At 45.5% G+C, this 23,769-nt stretch overlaps 2 protein-coding genes and 1 long non-coding RNA gene across 3 annotated transcripts; 1 reads left to right on the top strand and 2 right to left on the bottom strand.

The window, feature by feature from the left end:
• Positions 1 to 96: 96 nt before the first annotated feature.
• LOC103707018 (ethylene-response factor C3-like) lies at positions 97 to 3,463 on the bottom strand. Its single transcript, XM_039115633.3, has 2 exons — positions 2,782 to 3,463; positions 97 to 799 (listed from the first exon to the last, which is right to left on the bottom strand). Exons 1-2 carry the CDS (start codon positions 3,337 to 3,339, stop codon positions 518 to 520), a joined length of 840 nt encoding a protein of 279 aa, XP_038971561.3. The 5' UTR covers positions 3,340 to 3,463; the 3' UTR covers positions 97 to 517.
• Positions 3,464 to 9,147: 5,684 nt separating this feature from the next.
• On the bottom strand, positions 9,148 to 10,223 carry LOC113462179 (ethylene-responsive transcription factor 14-like). The gene has a single exon (XM_026802050.4). The coding sequence runs from the start codon at positions 10,181 to 10,183 to the stop codon at positions 9,809 to 9,811; it is 375 nt and encodes a 124-aa protein (XP_026657851.1). The 5' UTR covers positions 10,184 to 10,223; the 3' UTR covers positions 9,148 to 9,808.
• A 4,470-nt stretch (positions 10,224 to 14,693) lies between these two features.
• LOC149752759 (uncharacterized) lies at positions 14,694 to 23,129 on the top strand. The gene is made up of 2 exons (XR_016396718.1): positions 14,694 to 16,299; positions 22,752 to 23,129. It is a non-coding gene; the product is annotated as an uncharacterized LOC149752759 (long non-coding RNA).
• The last annotated feature ends 640 nt before the right edge of the window (positions 23,130 to 23,769 follow it).

Raw genomic sequence — 23,769 nt, 5'->3', positions numbered from 1 at the left:
AAGGAGACGAGCATCCAGCCAAGCTTAACGAGGACCGGACAGTCCCCTAAGCTGTTTGTTTGTTTTTTCTTTCTTTTCTTTTCTTTTTCTGCGCTAAAGCGAGTATTTCATACAACACGAGTATGAATACATCCAATAATATCGGAAAATAAAAGATTATGGAGTGCTCGAGGCAGCTCCCCCTCGCCGGCCTACATGGTGCCTCCGGAATGGCTGACTACGTAGGTAGCCACCCAATTCGCAGTCTCGTTTGCCTTTCTAAATGTATGCTTAGCCTAGAAAGCTACCCCATTCCTCACCATCACCAAGATGTCTCGAAGTAAGGAATGATCCACACCATTGTCCCTTAAGTTGTTGGACCGGTAAACTTCTTCCCATGAATTGCCAAGTCAAGCGATCTCAATCTTCCGATGACATTGGTAAATCTGGACCGGTCTTTCCTCTTCTTTTGTCTCTCGTGCAAATCTGGTAAAGTTGTACCTAATTAGCTGCAGCTCCCTCTAGAAATTGCCGTCTTCTACCTCTGGCCATTCCGTTGGCATGTACTGGGGATCAACGAGATTGTTTGCTTGTCTTCCATTCCGTTGGCTTGCACTTGGGGGCCTGGTGGAGGTGATTTAAAGGCTTGCTTCAACTGCAGAAGGATGGTAATTATTGTGCTGATGTGGGGCATCAGGCCAGTTTTTGGGGTGTCGAAGGAGGACAAATGGGGAATTAATGCTTGACTTACTTGAATTCCCTTTCTTGATGGAAGATTGACACAATCCCCTTGACAGAAGATCAACCATAGGGCATGAATCTGCCAAGAAAAATAAGAAAAGAAGGTCCTTGATTATGGGATGGCCTAAATGAAGCCTGAAAAGTGAGAACTCTGGTGGCTTCTTGTTGGTTTAGGAAACTCACAGGAACCAACAGATGGGTTCTAATAATTTTTTGTTTGAGAGATAGGATGACATCAATTAGTTACATAAGATATTAGTAACTGGACAAGTGGAACACATGTTTAGAAATTATTAAATAATACAAGGGTTTGAAAGATAAGAGAATAAGAGGTTTGCATTGGAGTAGAGCACTAGCTGTTTCTAATTAACTTTCATGTAGGTGCATCCATAAATACATGTTCGTATGAATTTTCGTATATTTTTTTTTTTTAAGTTCTGACATTTTTATCAGACTAAAAATTTAAATTTATTTAAATTTAATTATAAATATTTAAATTGGTTATCAAATTCAACAAACCTATGTTGTACTATAGGATGGGTCGCTTTGATGCTATTTATAATGCTCTCAGAGTCATCCCAAATTGCAGGGGTCCAAACTGCCGTCCTGCATTATTGAAGCTCTACTTGGCTGTCTTATCGAGTTGACAGATGAGCCTTATCGTCAATGTGGATTGCCCGACTGCCGAGGGAAGCAGGCAATATTGGATTCGTTGTATTGGAACCCACGCATGCGCGCACGTAATTTTCATGCTTGTGCCAAACCGTATTACCGGAAAAGGACCCTCATGTTCCTTTTGAGCCCACTACTTTCCAACCAAAACACCGGGGTCCAAAGTTCTTGGATTTGAGCCGGTCTTCTTGATTACATCATCACTTATATGCATTTTAGAAACGTTTTTTTTTTCTTCTAATTTTGAGATGAGGAAGGCTTAGCCATCCAAAATTTATTCAATTGAGAAGCATTTTAGAAGCGTTACTAGCACGCAATCAACATTTAACGTTTCAATAATGCTTGCACTGTCATGTTCCTTCATTCAAAATGTGATCAGCACAAGGTAAAATGAAAGCTAACGTACAATGGACCAAGGCTACTCCAACAACCTTAAGAGGTTCACCTCACTTGGACATCCATGTACCATCGAAGTTAGGTGAGTGAAGTGGCCTGTTTGGAATCCAGGCTAAATCATTAGAGTGAATATGTAGGCCATTTTTTATGATATCTCTTGCATTTAGATCCCCTAGTTGTCACAAAATAATTTTGATTTCATATGATCGTTAATGCAAGCTAAAGGAAAAAAGAACAATAGGCAACGATGTTAGATGTTGGTTTTAAATGGAGAAACGTCATTTAGATTCTTTTAGCCTATCAAAATTGGATATCTGCACAAGTTGTAAAAATAAGTTACAAATTTGACGATAAGCGTTGATGGAGCGAATTGATATACCAAGCTGGATATCATGCTCTTCAGGATACTTTCTTTTCTTTCACTATTCATGAGAGCAAAATCCTTTGCAATGATTTTTATTTTATTACATAACACAATTTTTGCAAAAAGAAATCCCAATTCCTTCCTCATGCTAAGATCAACAAGTTAGCTACTGGATGCGAAGACTCATAATATACAATTGCAACATCACCTTGGCACAGAGGGTGCCGATTACTTGGGACCCCGTCGGTCTTTCTAATTGAAAAGAAAAATCTCTTATATATAAGCTGTCTCTATCTTGATAGACTGCGATAATACTTGAATGCTCATGCCAATGCCACTAAAGTCTCATCGTATTTTGAAATTATATTTTTTTATTGTTGGCGGTCTATAGAAATATGTCCATGAAACAGAGTCCTTATTTTGCTGAAAGCTAGTTGCCTTAAAAAAACTCAAAACGGATCTAATTACACAAATATTTAACAAACATTCATGCATCAAATGCAAGCGGTTCCCAAAATTTCAGAATAGAATAACGGGAGAGAGAAATTTAAGAAATTTTTCAATCTCCGATGGTTTTAGAAGCTCTGCTCCCCAAGTATTCCAACTCCAAAGACATCATCTAAACTTACTTGTTTCAGCTGACTCTTTTTGCTCGCCGATCTCCTCCTCATGGAATGCTTCTTCTTCAGCGCCACCGCCGGGGAACAGCCCTCCTCCCCGCACTCGAGTCCCCGGAGCGACTCCTGCACCCGTTCCACCGGGAAATTGAGCACGGCCATCGACCCCCGCATCGAGAATGCCGCTTGGTCATAGGCCAAGGCCGCGGCCTCGGCGCTATCGAACGTCCCCAACCACACCCGCATCCCGTGCCGCGTCGAGTCCCTTATCTCCGCTGCGAATTTCCCCCACGGCCGCCGCCTCACCCCCCGGTAGGGCTTCTCCTTCGACCTGTGCTCGTCGCCGCTCTTCGACTCGGTCTCATCGCCCTTGGCTGGAAGCAAATTGAGGGGCTCTCGCTCCTTTGTGGCTGCCTCCATCAGCACATCGAACAAGAACATCTCCCCCGAATCGTTCGCATCGAAAGGAAGCGATTCCTCGAGCCGACACCATGAGAAAGGGTCCAGCGGTCCTGCCGAGGATCCGGACGAGATTTCGTAGCTTTGCAATTGAAAGTAGGAAGGATCCATCGGCAAAAAGGGAAGGGGAAACCAGTTCTCTCTCTCTCTCTCTCTTTTGCTCTCCAATTTGAGATGGTTGGCGTGGGTTTTTTCGAACGCTGTAAGCCCGCGGCTTTTATACCCGAACAGATGAACATGGGGACGGGAGCAGGGACAAAGGAAAAAATAAAAGGCTTGCTGAGGTCGCCGCCATGGGGAGCGGGACCGGAGGACTCTAAAAGCGCACGTGGGTCAATGAATCCCGGCGGCCGGGTCCGACAACGAAACACGTCCCATCATCGCCGTCATCATGACACCACGGCAAGCCATACTTTAAGGAATACAATTAACAACAGCGTTGATCTTGGCTGGCTTACATATAAATTAGTCCCAGTAAAGCAGAATATTTTAAGTTCTTCTTCGAGACTGCAACTGGGGAAGCTTAGATATCTTGCAGGAATGCTGGAATGACACCTGACCATCTCGTAATTATTAAAATGCCAACATTAAATAAAGTACGATCGCACTCATTATAAACTATTCGAAATTTTTTTATACCGTAGCAGCTAACCTCCAGAGTTTCGTTATTGCAATTGAGCCGTCGTGGTTATGGATTGAATGTCTAACTGTTCAGGTAATAATAATAATATCTTGTATTTGAATTGGTGGCTCATTTTTTTTAAATAACGAGAAAGAGGATCGAAATATGTCACTGGAAGACTTCACCACTGAAAATAATTCATAAATTATGAAAATTCTTTTTTTGCTTGTCCCTATCTCGATGAGAGGAAACCAAATCCAAGTGGATATCCATCCACAGCCGCTTATATGATAGGGAGAACACGACACCAAGAAAAAGAATATGATCTATCATGAGATTGTTTCATATAATTGATGAAATCATCTTAACTAGAGATACCGAGTTGGATGGAGGCTTTAAGCCTCGACATATGTGGGAGGTGGCCGCATAGGATTATCGGTAGCCTGACGTGGCAATTAATGGATGAGGTGGTGGCCCCAGTGCTTCGCAACGCCTAGAATATTCCTACTTGGTTCATTGAACCTAAGGTCGATGATGTTGGACCGTGACAACCCCACCTCTGATGCGTGCCAGATGCAGGGCATATGTCCACCTTTTTGATAACCTCTATCCTCTCCTCGTACGTACAAGTTCAGTCCGAGGGGCGTTGCAGGCTATTTAATTTAGCCACAAACATGGTGACCTAAGAGCTCCTTTCCAAGGAAATAAGACTGGTGTTGAAAGTTTGATGATTGAAGCAAAAGGACCAAAGTGAAGCACAAGGCTTGCCGAAAGGAATTAGTGGAACTTTGGCCCCTCAGTTGAAAAGTCGGGCGCTCGTCCGGTCCGCGGTAATTTTTTTTACTAAAATATTTTTTTTTGATAAAAAGCTGATGCCTAAATATATAATATTTTTAAAAATAATTTTTATATTTTTAGTTGACCATAAAAATATTTATTCTATTTTTTCACTCTAGCTTACATCACTTTCCGAGGTCGGTCTAAGTGATATACGCGGTACAAAGTTTATGGTGCAGAACTCTTTTGATTCATTTTTTTATTTCTGCTCATACAAAATAGATATAATTTTTTCCACATTCGAAAATAGCAATAAAGCCTTTTTTAGGCCTATCCATAATACGAATTAGAGTATAGCTACTCCGTTTCATTTAGAATAGAAGGTAAAAATATTCCTTGACTTGAATGAAATCTAGAGTTGTGTCGTATAGGTGAACATTAGTTTTCTTATCATTCATTGAGCAACTTGTATTTCATAAAAATTTAAGGTAATATAGTCATTACGTAAGGGCCAGTCTATCCAACTTTCAGGCATCAAGATATGTTTAAAGCGTGGATGATTATCATAGAAGATTTCCAACATATCGTAAGATTTGTGTTCTTGAAAATTAACGCTTTTCCAAATCCAGAAAACAGACGAGATTTAGGTAAGTACTTTTTTAGGCAAAAGCCATCCAATACTTTTTTAAAAGAATTGGTAAGTACAGAGAGAATGAGTTATAGAAAGTAGAAAGTTTGTTAGATCAGAACTGCAGTTGTCAGTTGTAACCAAACAAACCCATGAGAAAGCAAAGAAGATAGCAATCTATTAGCTGTGTATAAGCTAGAACAGAAACAAAAAAAAAAAAATTGTGTCATCTTTTAGAGAGCAGACTAACTCCAAAACATCAAGCTTTTGTTGAGGAACATTCTAGAGTAGATTGGCCCATTGTCTCATAGACCTCAGTCATTATAGGCTTTAACCACAAGAAGAATATATTCACCATCCAATAATCAAATGGCTTCATCTCTCTTTTCTTCTTTTTTTTTTGGCCCACACAGGAGATCTTCTTGAAGCATAAATATGTATATGATGGTTCCATGTATGAATTAATGTGTACATAACCCTCCCAATCCATTCCTACAAACGCACCCAATGCCTGCCATCTCTATTGCTCCTAAAAAGGCTGCTACTACTTGTTATGCCCAAGTTCAGTCCTTGGCATGCATACTCTCATACACTAACATGATAGCTTCTGACTAACCGCTCATCATATATGTTCTACGAAAATAGTGTGACAGATTTTATGTATGCAAGCTATATATGTGGACAATCATCGCATGCACAAACAATAATACGTAAGCAAATCAACATGAAAGGACATAGGACAAAAATGTTTTGTGCATCCCACCGTATACATGTTTATTGCAAAATTGATTAAGCCACATAGCATATAATAGCTTTAACTTATCAACGAGGCTAATTAAGTCTCACCTTTATCTAAATGAAGCCGATTCTACCGCACACAAAATAGTTTTCAAGCACCGATATAGGGCAAGCGATCGTATCAAGTCCATCGAGCACTAAGATTCGATGAGCAGTGCATGTGGTAAAAGCTAGGTATGTTGGATCAAATGCTGATTAGCAGTTTTAGAAACCAGATATAGTTGCCGGAAACATGGGTACCGATGATTCCAAGTAGTTCTTTGGAGGTAGCTTCTTGCAATCATATGTGGTTACTTGTTTTAAAAAGAAGATCAAACCATGGCCGGGACGTCTCCAACATTTTTGACAAACCAATTGTTATCTGCAACCACAATGAAGTTTCATTAGCCTCAATGAACTTCTTGCATCTTAATTCCTTAAAGTTATGACTATTTCAACTGGAAGAATTATTGTCTTATACTCAATTAATCTCCATATAATCAATTTTTATTATTTTCTTTCTTTACATGTGTATTATCAACTCTTTTTTGCTTTCTTTGCAATGTTCTCGTCCTATTAGAAATGTTAACACCTTTTGCTAAGGCAAAATTGAACATTGTCTCGATCTACCTATCCCTGCTATTATTCAACATGATCAATTTGGTATACTAACAACTCAATCGATCACTAAAAACAGTTTCCTAAGAAACAGTATCCTAGTGTCGAACACAGAGTGGTTCCTATTGAGCTGCTCGGAAAATAGGGCATTAAAATGATCTCAAGTAAATCCACTATCCCTGCGTATAGTGTACAAAACCTAGTTTAGCGCTAACTCCAAGTTTGGCCGAGGTAAAAGAAGTAAAACTCTTGTGGTGCATGAGTATAAATCCATTTTTTTTTTTTGTTCAAATTGTTCTAGCTTGCAAAGAAGTCACTAATGAGATTCTTTGACCAAATTATCTCCAATTTTAGTCTATCATGGAAAAAAATAAATGCATCGTACAAATTTTACTTGCAAGTTAGAAGGATTATTTTTGATGTTTCATCTATTCATCGTCGTACGTTTATCCTTTTCACGAGCACTATTACTAATCATCTAATAAATCACTGCTCAGTTTAATAGGCTGATGTGGCAATCAAAGATTAGGGTCATATAAAAATGGGTCGATACCATCAGTCCAACCTCATCTACCATCAACTAATCACCAAATTTCATATCTTTTTGATGGAAACCACCGAATTCTATATAAAGACAATGAACGAGGGATGATCTCTAGCTTTTTCCTTTTTATATTGGCATCTATTTAGGCATATCCATTGTACATATAATCTGCTTTAACATTCACCGACATCTTTAACAATTTCAATCATCAAAGTTTGGCCCGATAGGCATTAGTCATTGCTTCAACATTCATATATATAAATTCCCTATTTCATGAGTAGTGGCACAGACTCAGGGCCTAAGCTCCTTCCTAGGTAGGAATGAGATGGCTATAAGATAGAGGGTAGGAAACAGACTTTCTCTTCTTTTAAGAAAAACTGTTGGGCATGTTTGGATGATTAGGCTGAAAATTCTATTGGCTTAATTTGTGAATTGAGTCAGTACAACAAGCAAAATCATAGGATTACAGGCTAGGTTAACTTTATATTCATCACTTCCTTGGAACAACTTTGGAGTGGGCCGACCCAAATCCTATAGAGAAAAAACAGATCCGATGAGATCTTTTTCTCCCTGTAGGATGGGCTGGCCCATACCAAAGCTATTTCTCGATTCTTATGAATATAGGCCTAGCCCAACCTATAATTCTATGATTTTGCTGGTTACACTAGTCCAATTTTATGAATTTAATAGAATTTTCAGTCTAATCATCCAAACAAGCTCTTAATAATTTTCCACTTTAATTAATGGGACAGCCAAGGCTTCGAAGAGCCGTTGTTCTGAAAGCCAAATTACCCGCATAAAGGTGAGGGTAGCTGGGGGTTTCGTAGGTTAGAATTTCAATATAATGGACCTAAGAAAAAGTGAGTGCTATTCAAAGTAGTAATCCTATATTTTATATTCCAAAAAAAAAAAATCCTACACATACTATTTTATTTGTCGGCTTGATTCCTAGCGACATGGCAGGAGGTGATTGGTTCCAATCAATCCACGAGATGCCACGTTGGATGGAGAATGGAATGGTGAATATGATAGTGTGGTGCAGAAATTTTCTTTTCTAAACTAGAATGTCATATAAGAATATATGCCCCACCTTTCTAGAAACTGAATTTTTCTAGATAACTTTAATCACATTCCAAATCTAGAGAGCATGTTAACTTTGTAAATCTAACAATAATGTGCAACTATTTTATTTATTCGAAAAGTTATATCCTGCATCCTATGCATCAATATTATCGTGCATCATGTTAATCATTCCCTTTCACTTTATAGGCTAATAATTCAGACGAGCATACAATAAATATAATTTATAAAAATAAAATGATGTGATTGATGGTGTCCGGCGAGGTGCATATGGCGGAGGATACAATTTCTCAACCTATGTGTTTCCAAAAGTCAAAGGATTTGATACGCGCTGCATCCACTGCACCTTGTCAAATGACAGGATGCATGACATAATCTCCATCTCTTCTTATTGTATTATTAAATAATGGTACGGTTTCTCGCCTCTTCAAAATCAGATAAACCAAAGGCTATTATATTCTTGCCTCGGAATCCTTTTTTTAGCCTAACGGCAGTGAGAAGTAGGGGGAATTTCTCTATCTTGAACATCAGAACTTGTCATTCGATGTTCTTGGTGGAGCAAGGAATTTAGTAGTACGGCGAGGTTATAACACGTGAATTCTTCTTGCAAGGCATATGTTATTCACGTCCCAAACTAGCTTTTATTCATTTGCTCATCCAACTAATATATGGAACCATTGCGAGCAAAAGCATGGGGCTTTTGTATTGCGTTGCTTTTAAGTTTATTGAGGAAACACCTAATGCTTGAAGCTTGCAAAATCCCTTCTTAATTCTTGCCCTTGGCTCAAGTGCATGTAAACCCTTGGTTTACATGCACGACTGCTTAAAAGCCTTGGGGATACCTCTGGGATTAGCCCCTCCTACTCTCACAAAAAATAAAAATAAAAAGCCTGCAGCAAACGTTCTTAGCGTGCAAATAAATTCCATGCGACAAGAGTCAAGAAAGCTAGAGAGAGACCACCAGCAGGTTAGCATGATGGAAGTGGCATTCCTCTGCTCTTTAATTACTGTTCATGAAGTTGATATATATGTCTCACCTAGTCTCTTGTCCATCTAATGGAAAAGGACTTTCTACCTAGCTCTTCAAATAGTACCATAGCTTTAACAACCCCATCACCCATCAGCTCACTCTCTCCCCCCCTCTCTCTCTCTCTCACACACACGCACACACACACACGCACGCACTCGCACACATGCAAAGACATGCGTGTCGCATAAGCGTGCGTGCAGGCACACATATCTCTTTAGATAGTAACTGGAGCTCCAACCTTAATTGCATTCGTCTAAACACCAGAATTGCTAGCATTCTGACAAGTTATATTACACAACCTTTGGCGGGGAGAAAGGAACTTTTATTGGCATTATGAAAACCAGCCAAGAGCTAAAGAAAGAGAGGTAGACATACATAGGAGTAACAGTGCAGTACAAACAGACAAAACTATTCAGTTCTAAAAAGCAAGGGCTTAAATCGCTCTCTCTCTCTCTCTCTGTGTGTGTCTCACACACACACACACACACACGCACACACAGCCTTTTATTTCTTCTTGCCACCCTTCTCCCCATGGTCCAGCATGTCCTCCAACACCTTGTCATCCAAGTATTCAAACTCAATCACTTGGTTCCCTTGCTCCCCCGCCGTGCACCAGCTTGTGGATGCCGACCCGGTGCTCCGAGAAGGGACTTCATCAGGAAAATTGAGGACGGCGAGCGAACCTCTCATTGCGTACGCCGCCCGGTCGTAGGCCCGGGCAGCCTCTTCAGCAGTGTTGAAGGTGCCGAGCCAGATGCGGGCACCATGCCGGGCGGAGTCGCGGATCTCCGCCGCATACTTCCCCCACGGTCGGCGCCGGACGCCTCGGTATTTGGTCTCTCCATTCCCTCCACCTCCTTTGGGAGGCTCTTCTTCCATGAGAAATTGTTGGTTGGCTGCTGGGTAGGGGGCGGGGAAAGGGGGCGAGGCGGCTAACGGCTCTCCTCGGATTTAAATCGGGAGGGCTGCTGGTGGGGCCAGGTGGCTTCTAGGAGATTCTCACGCCAAGGGGAGGGAATAGACGGCTGGATTTGGGTTCGTTGTATCTGGCTTTCGGAAGCCTCTTACAGTAACGGCTTTTGGAACGCTCGCTCTCTCTCTGGATTTTGGTTCGCTAAACCTCGACGGCTACAGTGATGGTTTTTGGAAGGCTCGCTCTCTCCCTCTGGATTTGGGTTCGCTAAACCCGGACGGGTACAGTGATGGCTTTTGGATGGCTCTCTCTCTCTCTCTCTCTCTCTCTCTCTCTCTCTCAGTCTTTGGACCTTGATGTTACAATATGCTATATGAGATAATAAAATGTATATATATAAATTTACACTCATTTGGCGCAAATATGTGTGATTTGGCTGGCTAACCAACATTCTTTTATGAACAATTACAGTGTGCTTTATACATGCGACTCTTTTTATTATCTTTTTGTATTTTAATTTTGCGAGCAAATGAGTAGGGCAAAGCCCTACCTAACTCTAGCTATGTCACTCTTCACAACTTTTGATGTCTCAGTTCGACTCACACAGAGTAGATGATTGCAAACCCATTCTTATTCTTCGGGCTGCTAAGTTGAAATTATTTGCTCAGAATAATGATGGAATTATTATCAATATGATTGTAAATGGCATGATGCAATGACAAAAATGCGACCAATTTCTACATGGGCCGATTGTAAGTGGCTTAAGGTGAGAACACGCTAAAGAGCTGATCCAATTTCTTTAATATCTTTCCTAAACCCTTTGCATTGGCATTTCATTTGATCTATGTTAAGTTGAAATGTGATTACAACTTATTCAACTATGCAAATATCATTGATGTGAAGAAGCGCCAATCACTCCGATGTAAATATGTTAGCAGAAAAGTTTATTTCTACAGGCCATCGGAATCTAATAAAGCTCATAATTAAAGATTTAGTAGTTAAATACTTAATACAAGTATACTATAGTCAAATGCTGGTTGTTAGATTGATGACTAGGTTAAGTTTCCATACCTGTTAGCATGAAATAAACAAAATCTAATTAATTAAAGAGTGTAGAAGAGGTAAATTTTAGGATGTAATGTTGATATATATGAGAATATATGTAATCATCATCCTGTAACAAATTGGCAAGATGAGGGATTATTAAATGTTCCTGCAGCTTGGTTTCATCAAAATATTTGGTTGAATTTACGAGTTTGATCCCCAACTAAAAGTTAGACAACCCAATGGCTTGCTCAACATGAAATATGACGGATCCAATTCAGAACAGGTGTTCCCAAGATTTCGAAAATTGTAGAGGAGGATAATGTTGGCCTTGGTAGATTTCATGGCTCTCTCTAACCTGGTATTTTGCTTGCTCACACTCACATGTTCCTCGGAATCATTCTCTATCTCATGAAATGCTGAATGGTGTGGAGCATCAAGCTGCGACCAACTCAACTGTCACTTGAACTTCAATATTCGCGTTCATCGTGCCTGCCATGGATCGCCTCATAGCACAATTAATCTTTGATCAACGATCAATAAACCCTAACTTTGTAGATCAAAATGTTTGAAACCCTAATTTGGATGAATACTAGGATCTGCTGATTTCATGCAGTCAAAGTTCTTCCTGTCGAGTAGCATAAGGGATTAATGTACCTCCAAGGGAATTTGCGAGATACACCATACAAAGTTGAGCGAACAGCACTAATCGATACCTCGAACATTTTAGCAGAAATGAAAGTGAAGAAAACAATGATGTTTGGAAAGCTACATTCTAAATACTACAATGAAAATACTCAAAATTGTATCATTCTTCTGGCAGTCACTCTGGACATAAATGCCTTTGAATGCCTTTCCCAACGAAATGTTAAGAGTTGCAGGGTAGCCATATGAATGCCTTTCCCTACCTTGCATAGAATTGATAAGAACTGCTGTATCTCATATGGATTGAAAAGTATTTACTAGTTCCTAATGGAATTTAGTTACTCAATAGTTCTTATGAAATATGTTAAGGAAGATTTACTAACAAGTCTTAGTATAATAGGGATCAGAAAATAATGTTAATTTGCTGTTTGCCTGATAGAGGATAGATGCTATATCATCTGTTATTTGCCATTTCCATGGAAAGCAGCAAACAAAAATGACAAAATAACGGTGCTAATAGTAACATCACTACTAGCGGAATTCTAGATAAGCTTGGCAAGTCTAAACCTAGTCCATTATTAGCCATATAAATGAGTTATGTTTTAAATATCTCATGTCCATACTACTGATGTTATTTTTCTTGGTGTCTCCGTCAGGTTAAGGGTTCAAAATTATTCAAATCTAATCACAAGCATCACGTTCGGCTTGTGGTTGACCCTAATAGATTCGTGTTGCCGTATCTCCTAGTCGAGATAGATTATGGGCCCGATCCGCTCTGATACCATATATAACAATGTAGGATTTCATCCAAAATGACTAGTTAGAAGATAATATTTAGTTCTTTGATCCTGTAAAAGTATCCAAGATCTGCCAAGCAAATAACCGATATAAGACTAAACACATACCTATATGGATCCTCACAAGAAGTATCTACCTATACATGATTCGAGTATAGTTGTCAAATTATAGATATTTTGGAAATCAAATCCTGAGAGTCCGGATACTACAGTAAATGGTACAACCATTGAGACAAATCACAATTAATCAAAAAAAATCCTTAATTGTTCCAGCATGACTCTTAAGCTTTCTATATTTTTATAGTTTTGCTATTTCGTCGGTGAGCACAGGCACAGCATAGATATTTTGAGGATCAAATCCAAAACCAATAGTTACTAAAAAAAAGTACAATGATTGAGAAAAATCACAATTAATCAAAAAAAAAATGTCGGCACACGATTCAGGTTGTATCCTCCGCAACATCGTTCATTCGATCGCACTATATACAAATCTTAAAGCACTCTAAATTCTACATTTATGCATAAATTTCAAAGCGACAACTGCACGATCCAACAATAATTTTGTACGGATAAAGCTAAATATTTCTTTCTCTTTTTGGGACCACTTTCCAAAAAGATAGAAAAATGTCTATATCGCCTTTGTATTTTTGGTAACTTCTTTTGTGTATAACGGCATGCTAGCCAAAAAGTTGATGAAACATGTCGGCACATGATTCGGAATAAATACCAAAACAATAACGAAGAGATGTAGGAAGAAAAATTGAGGCTAAGGCTCGTACCAAGCTAACTTAAATTAACACATAAAAATATAAAAAACAAATAAGAAACTTCTTAGAGATTCTGATGACTCCAACGCTCTCCCTCGTTGTGAATTATAAATTAACAATGCTGAGCATGCAGCACAAAACTTCAAACTGCTTAACCATCAATTCTTTAATAAAAATATATGCTAATTGGTCTTTTATAAAAACTAAAGCTAATTAACTTTTTTTATCTACAATTTTATGTCTAATAAAGTGATAATGAATCTCGATGTGCTTTATTGTTTATCAAGCGGATACCATTCTCATTATCAAAAAAAAAAGAAGAAGAATATGGTGAGTATCCTGACCTAAATTACTAATTAATCTCATGATCCAGATTAACTCCAAAACTGCCTCGCAGTTGCGTGATATTCTATCTTTGTAGAAGACAGTGCAATAGTAGATTATCATTTACGGTACCAAGACACAAGACCAAAATCTCAAGTTAGAAGAATAACGAGTGGTAGACCTATATGTGTCCACCTCACCAGCATAATCTGTACTTATAAAACCTGCTAATTTGACTGAAAAATTATTATCGTATAAAATACTATAATCAACCGTCTTAACAATATATCTTAGAATCTGTAAAATTGCATGAAGATGTGGCCGCTGAAGACTTTACATATTTCGGCTAACAACGCCAACATATAAGAAATTTTTGACCTTATGATAGTCAAATTAATCAAACTATCTACAACCCATCTATACATGGTAGGATTATTGGAAAGCTTGTTTTACTTTTTACTTAACTTTAAATTTGATTTAATTGATCTCCATATATACTTACAATTAGTCAATTTATACTTATTTAATAAATCAAAAGCATATTTTCTCTAATAAATAAAAGAGCCATATTTAAATTTAGCTACATTAATTTAAAAAAAATATTTCAATTCCCAAAGTTTTTTCATTTCATATAAATAGCTATTCACCAACACTGTGAACCTCCTCATAGCCTCCCTTTTACTCAAAAAAAAAAGGGGGAAAAAAAAGTTATTCCCTTCTGCGGAAGCTTTTCCTCAGCCAGCCTGATGGATTTGAGAGGTGCTCCTTTTTCTCTGGCCTTTATTTAAGGTCTCACCAGTTTGCCATCCCTACTTTACCCTTGAATTGTAGCATTTGCATCGAGTAGTTGCATGGGAGTAGACGGAGTCCAAACAACCAGCTGTGGCCCTACAGCATGCAATTTTAAAGCTCTAGCTTCACATCACTACTGGACGGTGATTTTGGAATCGGGAAAACGTCCCATCCATTCAACTAGCAAAAGATTCAACGCAAAACAGTGGCGCATGGTACTTGGATCAATTAATACGAATGGGCAAAGTGACCTAACCGGAAAGAGAGTGCTAGTACTTACTTATCTTAGTACACGGGTTGTAAGCATGGCCAACTAAATCGAAGACAAAATACTCTATAATGATAGAGAGATAGGTACACACCGTATTCAAAAAAATCTTTCCAAAATGATGAGCAGCAAAAAAGGTGATGCAGTCAGCAGCTTTATTTGCCGCCCGAAACACTTACATCGTTTGAAAGAACATTTCCGCAGTAACTGTCGGACATCCTCTAAAAATAGATGGTCGAAAGCCCGCGGCTCCTCCCGTAGAATCCACTCAACCACCTGCACTGAGTCCCCTTCCAGAATGATGCACTGGGCCTCCAAAACTCACCTCGCATAGGAGACACTCTTCCATGCGGCCCTAAGTTCCGCCTCCAGAATAGATGATTTGAAGGTGCGCCGCCCTCCTGCTGCAATCAGCCTGGACTCGTGATCCCTAATCACAAAGGGAACACTCGTGCCTCCTCCACCGACGGACAAACTACCATCAAAGTTCATCTTAAGATGGCCAGGTGTGGGGGCTCGTAGGAAGTGAATACATACCTAGGCATTATAGCAGTGGAGGGGGAGACCCAGATGCCCCTAGCCAACCCAGATGAAACTTTCACAAAGGGCGAAGAAGAAGAGGAGGCCTCACCACCCCAAGCACCCGCGGCTAGAACCAGCGAGGGCACCACTGTGGCTGGTTCCAGACTCCTAGGCCTAGCAGTCCCATAGTCGACCGTGGCCCTAGCCCGAATACTCAACCTCGGCCCAGAACCAGAATGACCCCGGCCCAGGATACTAAGGACACCCTCCTCCCGGACCGCCCTCATTGATCCGCCAAACCTCTCTGCATCCGCAGCGGCGCTTGGCCCGTCGCGCGCGCTCCATCGCGCTGGCCGAGCTCTAGGACGAAGCCTTTCATGCCCGCACCTATAGTCGGCGGTCCCGGCCCGCCTCTTCTCGAACTAGATGGGCTTCGAGCCCGCTGGGCCCCTGGCCCACCCTAGAAGCATCCGAATCATTGGAGAGTCGACTAGGAGTTATCTTCTCCATCGCTCCCGACCCTCTGCCGGAGCCCGAGCCATCCGCCACCCCATCCTTCGCTGGTGGTTGCCTTCGTGCCACCTTGGACGGGACTTGCCCCCCATCCAAGTCCAGGGTGGAGCTAGGCTTAGCCAACGACCCTCCAAGGTGGATCGGCTTCGTGGCCGCTGACCTCCGGATTGCCGGTGGCACCATCCTCTCCCTCGGCCTGTCGCCTCCCACACACTCCTTGGCCGGCCTCTCCCAGTTCGTAGTCAGCCAGGGGCCAAACACTGAGTGCTCCCATCCCGTCGCGGACTTTGGGACGCTCCCCATCCACCACTAACTCTCCAACCCGTGGTGCCGCCGACGGACAAGGGGGATAACTTGCACTGCCCTTCCCCGTGGTTGATCCAGCCACATCAAAAGCAAACTGCCAATAGGCTTTCATAGCAAAAATCATAAAACATCTCTTTATTTTTGCTTCCAGCGAAAGCAAACCAGGGGTTGGCAGAGGGGTGGATGGATCCTCGGAAGGGGGCTTCGGCTCGACCGGTGGCCGGGGAAGCTGGGGGATCTGCTGCGCAGGGTGGGGGGGGTGTGATGAAGGAGCGCTCATGGGCGGATGTTGCAAGGGGATCTGCTCGGCAGCCGGCGTGGTCCTGCCAGCAGCCTTCTCCCCGTGAGCTGGAGGTTTTGCAGGCGAGGTTTTCCGCCGAGGTGGTTGACATCTCGGAGGAGGAGTTGGAGGTCGCTCGTGCGGAATGGAGGAGCACGGCGATCATTGTAAGAAGTTTGGGGAGGTCAGTGCCAGGTGAGTGGATCGCGAGGGAGATTAAGAGGGTTTGCCAGTTGGATTATACCGTGGAGGTCTTCCCGCTGATGGATGGGGTCACAGTTCTCCGGTTTTCCAAGGAGAATGATCGCGAGGCTGCGGTGATGAACGGCCCCTGGATGGTGGCCGGGCAGTTGTTGGCGATGGAGAGGTGGCGACCGAACTTCGTGCCCGGTGCCACGGGGGTAGGCAGGGTGGTCGTCTGGCTCCGGCTGCCACGGCTTCCAGTCGACTATTGGAGGAAGGGAACCATTTACAAGATCGCTGCTAGAGCTGGGAATCCGTTGGCACTGGATGGATTCACGGAGCAGGGGCGGAGGTTTGGGTTCGCAAGAATCAAAATTGAGCTCGACTGTTCTGGCCCCCTTAAACCCGGAACGCTGGTGAGGGGAAGATCCGGCGGTGTCGATGAGGCTTTTTGGCAAAGCTTCGTCTATGAGAATTTGCCGGCGCCGTGCTCCAAGTGCGGTCGGATCGGGCACGCGGCGCCGGAGTGCGGGCGTTTCCCTCCGGTGGTAGGTCTGGGGGAGACGATGGAGACAGGGGGGAGGAAGATGACGGGTACTGGAGTGGATGACCAGGGGGCTGCTGAACCGGAGCTTGGGGTGGCGGATGCTGTGGAGGAGCCGGCGGTGTATGGGCCATGGATGGTGACGAGCCGTACCTGGCATAAGTCGGTGGCCAAGAAGCCGGTGCCGAGGAAGGAGGCAGCTGAGGAGGGCTCTCGGCCGGATCCGGTGACCACTCCCTCCCGCTCCAGTGAGATTTCTTCTGGGGTATCCTCACGGTCGACCTTGAAGGGTGGCAGAAGCCTTCCAAGGTGGCGCGGAGGAAGACGCCGGAGGACGTCACGATGGCTGGTGCGGGGACGGCCACGGGTGAGCTGAGTCAACCCGAAGCAGATACCGAGCCAGGCGCCGGGTCGGGGCGGGGTCGACTCGGTGCGGCTGTGGGTCGGGGAACTGGCCCAGGTGAGTGCGGGCTGTCTGTTGGACCGGGCCGGGTGTCTGATACACTGGATGGGTCGGATGCTGATCCGGGCTGTGGTGGGATTGGGCCGAGTCCGAGGAAGAGGTCCAGAAGCCCCTGTCGTGGGTTTGGGTCAAAAGGGCTTAGTGCGATGGGGAGCTATGCTAATGGTCGGCCGGACGCTGGGGGCCATCGGAGGAGCTGGAGTTCTCCTCCACCGCTTTCGGCGACGAGCAACCGCCCCCCGCGGGCGGAGCGCGATGGCAGGGGGGCCGGCGACACATCACGGCGGGGGATGATGGCGGCCTCTGGAAGGAAAGTGAAGAGGGCAAGCTCGGCAGCGGCAGGCCTCTCGGCAGCCGGACGGCGACCTCCGTTTTGTGCGATCGAGGAGGTGGGACGTAAGGACGGGCTGGATCGGCGTGGGACGGCTTCGGACAATGTCAGGCGAGGTAAGGCTCCTGTGCTTGACTCGTTATCTGTTTCCCTTTCGCCCGGTTCTTTGGGCCACGGCACGGCACCCATGTCAAGCCGTGGGGAGTGTGCTCTTGGGAGACAGGAGGCGAGGGATCCATGCTCTAGTGAGGACCTTAATGGCGGTGGAAGAGCTGGGGGGACCAGTGTGTTGCCGTGTGGGGGGACGGAGGGGGTTATGGGTACTGTGGCGGGATGCAATGTTGCTGGTGGCACGGCACAGCAATCGGGTACTGTGGCACGATCCGTTGATGGAGGGGATCACAACCACATTCTATTCCAATTAAAGGCAGCGGTTATGCAGGTAAGTCCAGTGGAGCCGGCTAGTGGAGGGACCTTGGAGGAGGTGGTTTTCCATGATTGCAACCCCGGGGGAGGGGGTTGTGATAAACCCATGGGTGATTTATGAAGGTTCTTCTATGGAATTGCCGTGGCGCGGGGAAGCCTTCTTTTGCCCCGGCATTTCGGAGGGTTGTGCAGCAGCATAATCCGGACATTTGTGTAATTTTGGAGACCCGGTTGTCGGGACAGAGCTTACAGAAAGCTAGGAGAGCGGTTCCGAGGTCATGGGGATTCTACTCAGTGGAGTCTCAAGGGCTATCAGGTGGTATTATTGTTACATGGGCGCAGGGGCCATGTAAGGTGGATATTTTCCATGTCTGTTCCCAGGAGGTGATTATGGTGATTTCGGAGGGTTGTATGAGGCCGTGGGTATTTGCCGCGGTGTATGCTAGTACTGATTTCAGGGTGCGACGTATACTGTGGGAGGAGATTTCTCAGCTGATCAGGGTGGGCTACCCTATGTTAGTTGCAGGTGATTTTAACTGTATTACAGATCCTTCTGAGAAGATGGGGGGTAGACAGTTTACTTTTGAGAGGAAGATTACGGAGTTTCAGGATTTTCTGACATCGACTGGTTTGATAGACCTGGGATTCGTGGGCCCTAGGTATACTTGGTGCAATAATCAGCAGGGTCGGGCTAGAGTGTGGGAGCGACTCGATAGAGCTTATGGGACCGCTGGATGGGTTCAGTGCTACCCGGATCACCGGGTGAGTCATTTACCGAGGATAGCGTCTGATCATTGTCCTCTTCTGATTAGCACAGATGTACACATTCCAGTTCGACCCCCATTCAGATTTGAGAAGATGTGGCTATGCTATCCGCGGTCGTGGGGGATGGTGAGGGAGGCCTGGAGGACACCAGTCAGGGGGGACGCGATGTACCGGGTGTCCCGGAGATTGGAGTTGACGAGGAGGCGGTTGAGGAGATGGAATCGCGAGGAGGTTGGAGATATCTTTAGGAGGATCGAGGAGTCAGAGGAGGCTATTGCCAGATTACAGGTGCAGGAGGCTCAGGGGGGGGCCTTATGGAGGGGGAGATGGTAGAGCTGAGGTCGCTTCTGTCACTACATGACTGCCTTCTTAGACAGCAGGAGATTTTCTGGAGACAGAAATCGAGGGTCCAGTGGATTTTGGAGGGGGATAGAAATACCAGATTTTTCCACCAGGCGACAGTTATTAGAAGGCATCAGAACAGGGTCAGAGCTATCAGGGGTGAGGATGGGCAGTTGACAGAGGATCCGGATATGATTCAGAGGATCATGGTCAGTTTCTTCAGGGCCAGATGGACCGAGCAGACTACAGGAGGGAGTACTGTGGGCATACCACCGCCGTCGACAGGGGTATCTGAGGATGAGACTGGTGCATTGATCAGACCGGTGTCGGAGAGGGAGATCAGAGAGACGATGTGGTCCCTTGAGGGGGACAAGGCCCCGGGGCCGGATGGGTTCCCGCCGCTGTTCTTCCAGAGATATTGGATGATTGTAGGACGAGATGTGACGGCGGCCATTCAGCAGTTTTTCGACACGGCAGTGATGGTGGCAGATTGGCAGCAGACTTTTATTACCTTGATTCCGAAGCGGCAGGACGCTACGGAGCCGAGTCATTACCGGCCGATTAGTCTTTGTACGACTTTGTACAAAGCTACGGCTAAGATCATTGCCGCCAGGTTGAGAGTTGTTCTTCCTAGACTCATTGGTCCGGAGCAGGGGGCTTTCCTGGAGGGGCGGAGCATATCTGATAATGTGCTTATTGCCCAGGAGTTTATGTTTGATCTCGGTAGGGCCCCGGTGAGGGGAAGTTTGATGGGGATCAAACTTGATATGGAGTGGGCATATGATAGGATGAGATGGGATTTCCTGGAGCAGTCTTTGCAGGGGTTTGGCTTTCATGAGAGGTGGATTAGATGGGTTATGGGATGCATTCGGATCCCTTCTTTTGCCATTCTGGTGAATGGTACGCCGTCCCGGTACTTTGTGTCATCTGGAGGGTTGCGCCAGGGATGCCCCCTTTCCCCGCTATTGTTTATTATCTGTGCAGATGCCTTGTCTAGATCCCTACGCCAGGCAGTGGATTCTCAGGAGTTGGAGGCTTATAGGCCGGCGATTGGGGCCCCTGCGATATCTCACTTGCTATTCGCCGATGATTGTTTGCTTCTTGCCAGGTCGACGCGTCAGACGGCACGGGTTATAGGTCAGATTCTTCAGGTCTACTGTGCAGCATCAGGACAGAGGGTCAATTTGACCAAGTCAGCTATCATTTTCAGCCCGAAGATCAGACTGGCTATGAAGCATGTGATATTGGAGACTTTGGGGGTCGGTGAGCAGGTGGGCTTGATGACGTATTTGGGTATTCCATTGTCTGTTCGGCGGTTGCGGAGTGGGGATTGTATGCCTTGTGAGCTTGGTATTAGACGCAGATTAGCGGGATGGCGGATGCACACTCTATCTATGGCAGGGAGGATCACCTTGGTGCGTTCGGTTCTTTCATCGGTCCCCATCTATCTGCTTACCAATGCCATTGTCCCGATGAGATTCCTGCGATCCCTGGAGCGGTTGTTCAGGGACTTTATATGGGGGAGGAGTAGCGGCCGAGGTGGTGTTCACTTGATGTCGTGGGAGGTGGTATGCCAGCCTACCAGCTGTGGTGGTTTGGGGGTTCCAGCCTTGGCAGCGAGGCGTGAGGTTCTAGCAGCCAGACATGCGGCTAGATTTGTGCTTGAGCCCGAGTGTCTATGGTCCTCGTTGATGAGGGCTAAGTATGGCGCCTTGGTATCGGGTGTGCGTGTGGGACGGCGTCATTCCCCGATGTGGAGGGAGATGTGTGCCAGAGCCACGATGGTGCTTCCGGAGATTGGATGGGCTATTGGCGATGGTCAGTCTATCGATGTGATGGAGGATAGGTGGTTGTTTGCGGAGCCGCTATGCAGTATGCCGACCATGGTGGACTCGACGAGATTAGCAGGGTGGAGAGTCAGTGACTTATTGGATGCTGAGGGAGGGTGTTGGAGAGAGGAGTTGGTTCGGGAGGTCTTTGGGGAGCAGTTGGCAGAGTTGGTCCTAGCCCGAGCGACCCCGGGGGGGGGGAGGCGGATAGGCTAGTATGGATACCGACGGGACGATCTCGGGTGCGAGCTAGGGATCTTCATGCAGTGTTCAGTAGGGAGCCAGTGTGACAGATGGAGGGGCGGTGGATATGGAGGATGCGGATTCACCCGCGTGTGGCACTATTCATATGGAAGGTGGCGCGGGGCTGCCTTCCGACTAGGAGTGTGTTAGTGCGGCGTGGTATGAGGATTTCTCAGTATTGTGAGATATGTGCAGATATCGAGGAGACTATGGAGCATGTTCTGCTGCAGTGCCCTAGGGCTCGAGACATATGGAGGAGTTCATCGGTACTGTTACCGGCCTCGGTGGTGCTGGCGCAGGATCTGATCCATCTGCTGAGAGATTCCGTGCGGCGGCCCAGATCTCTTGAGGTAGGGATTTTTGTGGCGTACCTGTCTTACCAGATATGGTTGGACAGGAATACCGGTATATTTGAGGGTAGGAGGGCGCCTCCGAGGATGGTGGTAGATCGGGCGATGGCGCTTGCGAGGGAGGTTATTGGGGCGACTTCGGTAGTCACCTCTGGGCAGGTCAGGGACATCTGGGGTGCTCATCACGCTGTTTCAGCGCCATGGTTTGCCTTTGTTTCTTGGGCACCCCCACTCCCTGGCTATCTCAAGGTGAATTTTGATGGTAGCAGGTCGGCAGATGGTTTGTATGGAGGGGTTGGATTTGTCATCAGGGACCATCGTGGTAGGCTGATCGCAGCAGGTGGACGACGCACGCCTGGATTTACAGTGGTGGGTGCAGAGTTGCAGGCGGCTTGGGAGGGTATTTCCTATGCGAGGCAGATATCCGGGGCCGAGCGGGTGTACCTCGAGGGTGATTCAGCGGTGGTGATTGATTTGATTCGGGGTGTGGATCGGTTTGGGGATGGCCATCCCCTCATCCGAGAGTCCCGTAGGGTGGCTCAGATGATGGTTGACTTCCATGCAGCACATGTGTTTAGGGAGGCGAACCGGGCAGCAGACTGGGTCGCCTCCTTTGTCGCTCGGCACTCAGGTGTCTTTTTGTGGACGTCTGATGCAGACGTCCCTTCACAGTTGTATTTTTTGCTTTTCCGTGATTTGGAGGGCTGTACTCACGTCCGATCTATATGATATGAGTAGCCGTTTTTACCAAAAAAAAAAAAAAAAAAAAAAAAAAAAAAAAAAAAAAAAAAAAAAAAGAGGCTTTCATAAACGAAAGCCTGCTAGAAGCACTCCATGCCCTAGACGAAGACCCCAACGTCAAAGGTAACCTCGCATCTAGTTCAACTTGGACTTGGGCGAACCCCAGCCGGCAACGCTGCTCCGTGGAGCCATCTACTGCGATCGGCCTGCCTACTGCCGCCACTATCTCCATCACCACCTCTAGCTTCCAGAACTCCACTAGCAACCCTGGGAGCCGAACCCACGCCGTAGCCTTACATACTTGCTTAATTCCAGCAACGAAGTCTAGTTGCTTACCATTCCATCGCGAGGAGCTGCTTGCTGACCACCCATGGGCCACCCGCTAAGGCCGACTCCCGATCGGCTTCACCCTTAAACTGGAGAAGGAGATGCTCGCCCGTCATGGGAAGGACCTTAGGGTCGTAGTCGAGCTTCCCTTTCAATCGGAACTCCCGGGCCACCCAATCCATCGGCACACTCCTACCCATTCTCCACGAGATCAACGTGGTGGCGCTCCAAGCTTCTCTGGCTTTCTCCAGTCTCTTCGGCGACACCACCACCACCCTGGTAAAGATCTACTGTGCCACCTTCAACTCATCATCCGAGATGCTGTGCCGAGTTCAGGTCGCTTGTCGAGACAACGCCCTAGCCACCTCTGCCCACGACTGTCCGGTGGTGTTCATCCTCAGAGGCTGGCGCACCACCTCGGCCTTCGACATAGTGTCACCCAGTGGCTCCTTCCCTGGCCTGTGGTCGCCCATGTCTCGGCGTCGAGATGCTCGATGGAATGTCTACTCATAGCACGAATATTGTCGCACGAGAGCACTCCCCTCCCAGCTATTCACCCAGTCCACTGGTGCTCGCCCCCTCTTTCGCCACCTGCTCGACGGGCATACTTTGACCCAGGCACGATCATAGACTCCCACTCCTTCCGTGATTCCTCCAATTCCTCCTCCTGGAGGAAGAGGATCTATATGAAGTGGCGTTGAAATTAGGGGTGGCAATCGGGTCGGGTCAGATGTAGGTCGAGTCAGAAAA

This window comes from Phoenix dactylifera, chromosome 10 (assembly GCF_051530095.1).
Source record: "Phoenix dactylifera cultivar Ajwa chromosome 10, Ajwa_hap1_PhDact_Kaust_v1.1, whole genome shotgun sequence".
NCBI lineage: Eukaryota > Viridiplantae > Streptophyta > Magnoliopsida > Arecales > Arecaceae > Phoenix > Phoenix dactylifera.
Note: the sequence above shows the minus strand (reverse complement) of the source record. Positions and strands in the feature narration are given on the sequence as shown.

Excerpts from the sequence above, each read along its gene's own strand:
- LOC103707018 (XM_039115633.3), bottom strand. The coding sequence starts at position 3,339 with ATGGATCCTTCCTACTTTCAATTGCAAAGCTACGAAATCTCGTCCGGA. Across the intron at positions 800-2,781 it reads AAAAGAGTCAGCTGAAACAA|ATTCATGCCCTATGGTTGAT; the intron begins GTAAGTTTAGAT and ends TTTTCTTGGCAG.
- LOC113462179 (XM_026802050.4), bottom strand. The coding sequence starts at position 10,183 with ATGGAAGAAGAGCCTCCCAAAGGAGGTGGAGGGAATGGAGAGACCAAA.